Source organism: the organism of the source record quoted next, unplaced genomic scaffold, assembly GCF_019419815.1.
Source record: "Pyrus x bretschneideri cultivar Hongxiangsu unplaced genomic scaffold, Pyrus_bretschneideri_v1 Contig15, whole genome shotgun sequence".
Taxonomy (NCBI): domain Eukaryota; kingdom Viridiplantae; phylum Streptophyta; class Magnoliopsida; order Rosales; family Rosaceae; genus Pyrus; species Pyrus x bretschneideri.
Window position 1 is genome coordinate 7306219 of NW_025999446.1, and position 8655 is coordinate 7314873.

General features: G+C 36.0%; 1 protein-coding gene across 1 annotated transcript; it reads right to left on the minus strand.

Moving 5' to 3' along the window:
* Nucleotides 1-2846: 2846 nt before the first annotated feature.
* LOC103934601 (uncharacterized protein UU044-like) lies at nucleotides 2847-3419 on the minus strand. The gene has a single exon (XM_048580566.1). The coding sequence runs from the start codon at nucleotides 3417-3419 to the stop codon at nucleotides 2847-2849; it is 573 nt and encodes a 190-aa protein (XP_048436523.1).
* Between the last annotated feature and the right edge of the window lie 5236 nt (nucleotides 3420-8655).

The following is an 8655-nucleotide window of genomic DNA, read 5'->3' on the forward strand; positions in this document are numbered from 1 at the left end:
GTGCAAGTGATAAGAAATAATGTTAAATTGGATGAAATCTAAGAAAAACTAAAGGGAAATCGGCTAAAAATTAGTTTAAGAAGGAAATCAAAATTTAAATGACAGTTAAGAAGGAAATCAAAAGTTAAATGACAGTTCAAGAGATAAATCGACAGTTTACTCAAGGATCCCTTCATTTAATGGTAATCTACTAAAAGAGCTAACCACTTGAAGGAGGTGGTCATCCAGAAGTGCTGACCAATCACGAGAGGTGGCCACCAGCCTTAACCACTCAAGCCCTTACCATGTTTGCCTATGTATCTTAAACAGAATTATAAATAAATAAAAAAACAAACAAACAAAAGAAGTTACCAATGGCCTTAAGCTAAAAGAACTCGAGTTTAAACTCAAAAAAGACCATTTTATACCTTGAATAATTAATTATGAGAATAAATAGGATAAAAGTTCAATGCATGTGGCCACTTATAAACTATGTAAGTGATATTCTTCTCCACTTTTAAAAGTTTTGGAATCCAGACAATGAGTAGAATACATTCTCGTAGATGACGAGTTCACGTGTGCATTGCACGCGCCAAACAAAACAAATATCTAAACATGGTTGACGTCATTTGGCAATGTTGGACTTCAGATGCTTGGACTCTTGAGTGGGTTTTGCTTGGCCCACCACTTGACCTTGCCAATTTGGACAGGTGAATGATGGTTTATAGGTTGCAATGCAACTTTAGGGCCCTTTGCCCTTGCCCTTGATGGGTGGAGTTGCTCTTACAATATACATGTAATAAGAGAGGTCTGGTGTAGGGTCAAGTGTCGTCCCTTTCTTTGTGCCCATTTCTTCCTTTGGTAGGTAGCCAAGCCTTCTCAAGGAAGGTCAAACATGTGTATAAATAGTGGTGAGGTGGCTTCTTTCTATCCACCAAATAAATATCTCATTCTTCTAGTTAAAGGGTCTCGTCTTCTAGTTAAAGAGTCTCGAGTAAATTGCTGGTTTTTTTCTTTACTTAGCTTTCAATTTCCCAATTGAACTTTTTAATTATAAAATTAAGGACATAAACTATTTTCTTTGGCCAATTTTAATTTTTCATTTATTCCATCCAAATTTATGCTAAATTGAAGCATATGCACAATATGTGAGGGGGTAGTTCAGTCGCTTCATGCTTTAAAATAATTGAAACCCTATATTTCTACATTGTCAACCTATAGAAATCTGTGTGATTCTGTAGTTTTTTGTGTCTGAAGGTCTAGCAAATTGACACTTTTGTACTCAAGGGACAACCACACAGTGTGCAAGTGATAAAAGTTAACATTAAATTTGATGAAATCTAAGAAAAACTAAGGGGAAATCGGCTAAAAATTAGTTTGTCTTTGATTTTTCACTTAAAAATTTAAGAAGGAAATCAGCAGTTAAATGACAATTCAAGAGATAAATCGACAATTTACTCAAGGATCCCTTCATTTAATGGTAATCTATTAAAAGAGCTGACCACTCGAGGGAGGTGGTCATCCAGAAGCGCTGACCACTTGGGAGAGGTGGCCATCAGCCTTAACCACTCGAGCTCTTACCATGTTTGCCTATGTGTCTTAAACAGAATTATAAATAAATAAAAAAAACAAACAAACAAAAAAAGTTACCAAGGGCCTTAAGCTAAAAGAACCGGAGTTTAAACTCAAAAAAGACCATAGGGCCTTAAGCTAAAAGAACTCGAGTTTAAACTCCAAAAAGACCATTTTATACCTTGAATAATTAATTATGAGAATAAATAGGATGAAAGTTTAATGCATGTGGCCACTTATAAATTATGTAAGTGATATTCTTCTTCACTTTTAGAAGTTTTGAAATCCAGACAACGAGTAAAATTCACTCTCGTAGACGACGACGAGTTCAATACTAAATCATTACCACTGACTCAATGTTTGACTTAACCGAAATCCATCACTAGCTAAATTTTTGGATTGTGAAACAACAGTAGAAAGTTTTCAGTTGTCTCTAAAAGTTGAATGATTTCCACTGAAATTTTTTAAACCGACACGCTGTGTCGTCCAAATTTAATACTAGTTTAGGACTTGGATCGTAATTTGGTAGATGTTTAGAGTCCAATTTTCAGCTTTCAATTCTAAGAGAGTGTTTTGGGTCTGGCATATTTCACTTAAAGCTGCATCCCAATTCCCACCGACATCAAGTGACGAATTTCTGGGACCAAAAGGGCGCAGAAAAAGAGGTTCATAGGCACCTGCACCTGCGCCTGATTCTGCTTTTGCTTTCGACAGCTGCAAGTTAAAGTGCTTTTTCCCCAGCTTTCCGAATTTCATCATTTGAATGCGTCCAGTGAAAATCCAAGCCAGGGAACTTATTGTCTCATTGTTCGTCTTTCGCTTCTTCAATCCAAATATCAAATATCCAAAACAAGGACGGAATCCAATCACAAGATAAAATATATTATAGTAGAAAAATAAAACAACTCGACAAAGGTGAACAAAATTACATGGAATTTAAAACGAAATTTGACTTAAAAACTTGGGGATATACATGTAGAAATATACACCCTAATTTTAGAGATACAGCTCCTATTCTCCATCTTCTTCTTAAACTTAAACCTAATTAATAGAAAAGTTAACTAAAACAAATTGAAAATTAAACGCTAAACCAGACCGACTGTATTATCTCTGCACACTAATTATCCAACCCATAAATTAAAAAGGAGAAAAAGCGTTAGATCCAATTGTGATTTCCTCCATCTTCCCTTTGAAAAAATAAGGGGAGGAACGACAGCCACACATCTCGAAAATTAAGCCAAAATCCAAGAATTTACACTGCAATTTGGCGGTCCACTGCTGGACCGGCGACCCAACTACAAATTCAGCCGCAGAAGCTTCAGCAGCTCGCTTGCCGCAGCATCGGTGTTTGTGGCAACGCCCTTCTTGGCGAAAAAGGATGGCAGAGGCAGAGAGCTCGGAGGCGGCGAGGCTATGCACGACGACGATCCGGCGTAGAAACTGGCAGTCCGCTTCGGGTCCGCCTGTTTGCTCAGCTTGGGAACCCGTTTCGGTTCCGGGCCCATCCGGTTCGTGTTTCCGAGATCCGGAGCTTGGGGCTTGGGATTCTGCTTCTGTGGCGGCGGAGCCGGCACTAGGTGCTTGAAATTTTGCTTCCGTAGTGGTGGAACCGGCACCGTTTTGGGGATTTCTTCGCCCCGCTTGAGGATTTTGATCTGACCCATGACAAGGTTTTGGGGGACCGGGAATTTCTGGACCGGGCGAGGAAGGTTATTGGGCCGGTTAGGCCTTCGGTTCTTGCCGTCGGGCTGGGGGCGGCTTGGGCGGCCGAGGCAGCTAGGGTTACGGTTCCGATTGAAATTCGTTACTGACTGGCGTGAGAGTGAGTCCTTGAGGCAATCCTTGGGACTGAGAACTTCAACAGCCATCTGAGACCACAAAAAATTACAGATCTGAATATTCGAGCTTTCTAGAGAGAGAGAGAGAGAGAGCAAAAAATTACAGGTCTGAAAATTCGAGCTTTCTAGAGAGAGAGAGAGAGAGAGAGAGAGAGGGGGAATTTACAAAGATTATCTGTGATGATTGAGGAGAAGGGAGGGTTTGAGTTTTATAGGGGAAGAGACCTAAAACTAAAAGTAAAAGAAGTTCCAGAGGCGGTAGCGTGTGTGACCCACTTGCCACAGTTTGGGTAACTATTCCTATTCCCTTAGTAAAATGGGTTTTCCCTTCCCATAATATAATTAGGTTTTTAGGGAAAATGTTATTTACATCATATATTTTAGTTTAGGGGTAAGGAGTCCTTTAACGATTAGGTTTCCTATAAGCCATTTATCTGAAAAGAGTGGCGTAGATGATAAGTTTTGCGATTAAGGTAGTACGAGTTATGAGCATCTTTCGTTATCACTTATTTATCGTCAATGGGAACCTGACAATTTGTTATTTTATTTCTTAGACCTGAAAATATAATAATGTATTGAAGCAAATTGTCTCAAAGTGTAAAGATTTTTACAGTTTGATTTACTTACATCGGGATCCTAAAAAGGACAGTTGATTGAAACCAATTGGTTCGGAATACAAATGTCTTCAAACCAAAAACAATATGTTGAGTTTGTACATCTTTCATGTCATCACTTTCTTCCTTATGACAATTTTCATTGTTGGATAATCCTTTTCAATGTCCAAAAGGTCATTGCATGTCACGTTTGTATTGGTAAGAAGAATAAGAAAAATGTTAAGGAGACTATTTTAAAGTGATCTTCCATCAATTTTCTATCACTTCATAGTTTAACGTCAATTCTCGTGCTAACATTATAAAACATTGTACCAAAAACATGAGGTGGCTGATAGGAGCATATTTATGCTACTTAACTATGTTGTTTCCTTGCATTTAAATAGTTAACTACTACTTATTATAGTCTTTTAAGCTATTTTCATATGTTTTTAGGTCCTAATGGAAAAAAGAGCAAGAAAGTGCATTTTGGAGCCATTTGGAGCAGTTTTGGGCATGGTTTGGATAACTTAACTATGAAGCAAAGTGGATGGACGAAATTAAAGTCAAGAGAAGCTAGGAAAAGCTACAAATCTGGAGAAAGAAGTTTAAATGCAAAGAAGATAAAGAAAGAGCAAATGAAGGTTACGAATAGGGCTGGGATACCGAACCGAAAACCATGCCCCGAAATAGTTTTGAGATTTCGGGACAAATCGGGAATCCCGAACAGTTTTGGGCTTTTGGGCTATTGGGCTGAAACTTGACATATTGGACCTTTGTCCAAAAAAAGGTGCTTCAACGATGAAGACCCACTTGACTCTATATGTAACAAGCCATATGTACCAAAAAGATGCATCAAGCAGTGCACAAGGAATACACCAGAAATAGAAATATTATATCTTAGGTCCATTACAAAGATTAAGAGCAACCATAAATCAAGATAAATGAACCATTATGGTTTCCACTCACTAAATCAAAGATCAGTGCATGATAATGCTGTATTAGTTCCCCATGCTTGGCTGCAAGTCCCGATTTCACAGAGAGAGTTCAAGGAGGAAATAAACGAATTATAGAAGAATTGAATGATTAAAAACCCCAAATCCAAAACCCTAGAATTCAAATGCCCAAATTAAAAAACGAATTGAAGCCACAAACAGACTTTACCACATCAAGATTACTTGATGAAGACAAGAAGATTACCTTAATGAAGGGACAAGTACAAGGAAGCATATGTGGCTGTATTGATTATCGAATGCAAAGGAAGTTGTCAAATGCCAAAAAAAAAAAAATGGAAGACTGGATGTAGTGTGAAGGTACGAGTGAAGGTCGAGAGAGAGAGAAAGTTAAGGAGTAAAGGTGGGTTTGGGGCCGCGTGCAGAGTTTCAATATTTCAGACTCAGATACTCTGAAAGTGAAGGTAAGGACCGTGAGGTCGCTGAGACTGAGAGAGGGTTTCATTTTGAATCTACGGCTAATATTAATTCTCAACCAATCCAACCGCTTATAATATCTAAAAATATATATATTTTAACTTCGGTTCAGTTTAGGATTAGCGAAAAAATCAGATTGTGAGATTGATTCTCTTATCGAAATTTCGAGATCGATTTGGGATTGGGTATTGAAAATTTTGAGATTTTCGGTTTGGGATTTTTTCGTTATGATTTGAGATTTTTGATATTTTTTTCCACCCCTTGTTACGAGTCTTTTGACGAAGGGACATGTCTAGTTTGTAATTAAACTTAAACCTTGAGGGCCATTATTAAGAGTCACATGACTCACATTACAATCAAAATTCAAGGGAAAATGATAGAATACGCGCGTGCTGGATTAATTGGCCCACGTGTCACTAAAATAATTAGATACATACACGTGGAAGGAAGACATGGACCAACTGCTTCAACCGACTTGCAAATGACGGCTCAACTCCAACTAGTCTGAATCACCATTTTCTGTCTAAGCTGGTGCCCAGCTGGAACCTTGGATGGCATTTAGGTGGGCTGTAGATGAGTAAGTTTAGGGGTGCATCTTTGTCATAAGCCACCTCTCACATAAGGTGGGCCGTAGGTGGGTCCAGGAATAGAATTCACTCTGGATATCTCTGTATTCAGTGTTTGCGGACTGAAAAATCCAAACCATTCTAAAGAGAGAGCAAGAAATTTAGACCTTTTAATTTTTTGGGTTTTAATGAAGTGAGCAAGTGAGATGAGTTAATAAGGTTGTAGGATTGAAACGAGTGGTCTGAATCTCTCGATATGAAGACTCTGAACACAGATATCCATAGTGAATCTTAATCTCACATACATTGATTCTATCAAAGAGTTGTTCAATAGACGTGTGGTAACATTAAAAGTGACAATTTCAAACACAATATGTTAACATTATTTGAAATTTACACTCGTATAAAGATCTGAAATGTAAATCTTACTTTACCCATAATAAGTATTCTCATGTCCAAATATTAGTTAAACTAAGGGGGTTAATTATTAAATTCACAATAACAGGAAAGATTCGAATTTGTGTAGAGCACATTGCTCCTACAAACTTAACTAAACTAATTTTTGTAATATTTTATACTGAAAATGTGACTTTACCCTTCAAACTTAATTTTTTTTTACATAAAACCCACAATAATATATTTTTCTAACAAAAACCCAATGACTAGGCTCCACCTAAGCAAATTACCTAATCGAGATTGTGCGTCATATTTAATATTATTTGGATTCCCCAAATTACCCTCAGTTAAGTCATTGTAGCAGTTTATGTTGATATCAAAATTAAAATGGAAAGCTTTTTTAATTTTCTTGTAACGTGTGTAATGGCTTTGAAATTTTAGTTGACGTAGGAATAAAAATTCAAAACGTTTTGAATTCAACAATAAATTTTCAGATTAATGTACCCTATTGCGATTTAATAAAAACCATGCTTTTGTTTTCTTTAAAACAAAAGTGGTAAAAAATGATGTGTACAGTATGTTTTGTTTTATTTTTCGAACATCAATGTACCTATTTTTTTTGTTTTGAAAAGATTAGTGTACCTACTTAGTACTAATAGTTTTGGTCATTTTGAAAAATAATGCACCTGTTATTAAATTTTTGAATCTGGAAAATATAGGTAAATTATTTTATGTAGGTAAATTAGTATTAGATTTCATACATGTTTATCATGGATCCTGAGCCTCTATTAGGTGGCATATTGTTAATATTTCTCATATAAAATATATTTATCATTTAAATTAGTGAATCTACAAAATATAGGTAAATTAATTTGTATAGGTAAATTAGTATAATATTTCATACATGTTTGTCATGCATCCCGAGCCTCTATTAGTAGGCATATTATTGGTATTTCTCATATAAATATACTTATTAGGCAAACTATTGATGTTTCTCATATAAAATATATTTTATTATTTACATTAGTGAATCTAAATATAGGTAAATTAGCATAATATTTCATACATGTTTATCATGCATTATGAGTGTCTATTAGTAGGCATATTATCGATATTTCTCATATAAATACACTTATTAGGCATACTATTGATATTTCTTAGATAAATATAATTATTATTTAATCAACAAAAAATATAGGTAAATTTGTTGGTATAATATATTAACAGTATAGGAGCTTGTTGCTCATCATAATTAGGGTGAGTTATGATAACCTTTATTGACTTAATTAGGGAGTTGTGGCATAAGTTGTAAATATATTGTAACAATAGGTCACTTTTTTGCTTACATGTCAGTTTGTTTGAAAATTGGGTTTTATTTAGAGATTTACATTTATATGGGTTTTTGTTTATGAAATGTAATTTGTCCGGGCTTATATCTAAAGAACCCTATTTTATATTCGTGTTAATCAATTTGTAAATTGATAAGAAGACGACATGTATGTAGATAAGTTTCCCAAACACAACCTTACAGCACACAAAATATTGACCATTACTATTGAAGGAAAATGATTTCCACTTCCTCAAACTTAGGAGGTGCCAAACATTTGTGATAATTAAATCATATCGTGTTTTCATTGACACGAGATTTGACAATGCTAATTTAACCATTAATCGGACGGAGGATATCAAATCTTGGGTTTAAGGTACAAGGCCGAGGAATATCAATTTCCCCGCCATAGCTTCCACCCCACCCATCAAAAGAACCACCATTCCGAATTCGATCCCCTCTGAAACCACCACCCATCGAGGTTGCAGCGGAGAAGACTAGAGACGACGCCGTTTTGGCTAGTAGTCCCTTCAAATTTTTTGATATTAGTTTTAATATTTGGCAATAGGAATAAAAGAAAGAGCTAAGAGCTCTTTTATTCCACATTTAAAGCGGAAGAGCATTTGGTAAACTTGGCATCCTAATCCAAAACATTCAGGAAAAGCAATAAAGGGAAAGAGCATTTGAATTTTGAATTAAATCAAATTCATCATTTATTTGGGTTTGCATACTCAAAAGTCGCAATCAAAAGCGATCACTAATCTCTTGACCAAAAAAAAAATAATAATAATAAATGGCGATCACTAATCTAATGCATCAAAACAAGCCGAAGGCCTGTGTCTGCAGATTTGTGTTGATTGGATTCTAGGGCTCTTTTGACAGACGAAGATTGGGGAGAAGGAGTGAAGGGGAGAGACACGGCTAAAACTAATAGGTGTAAATACGCGTGTATTGTAG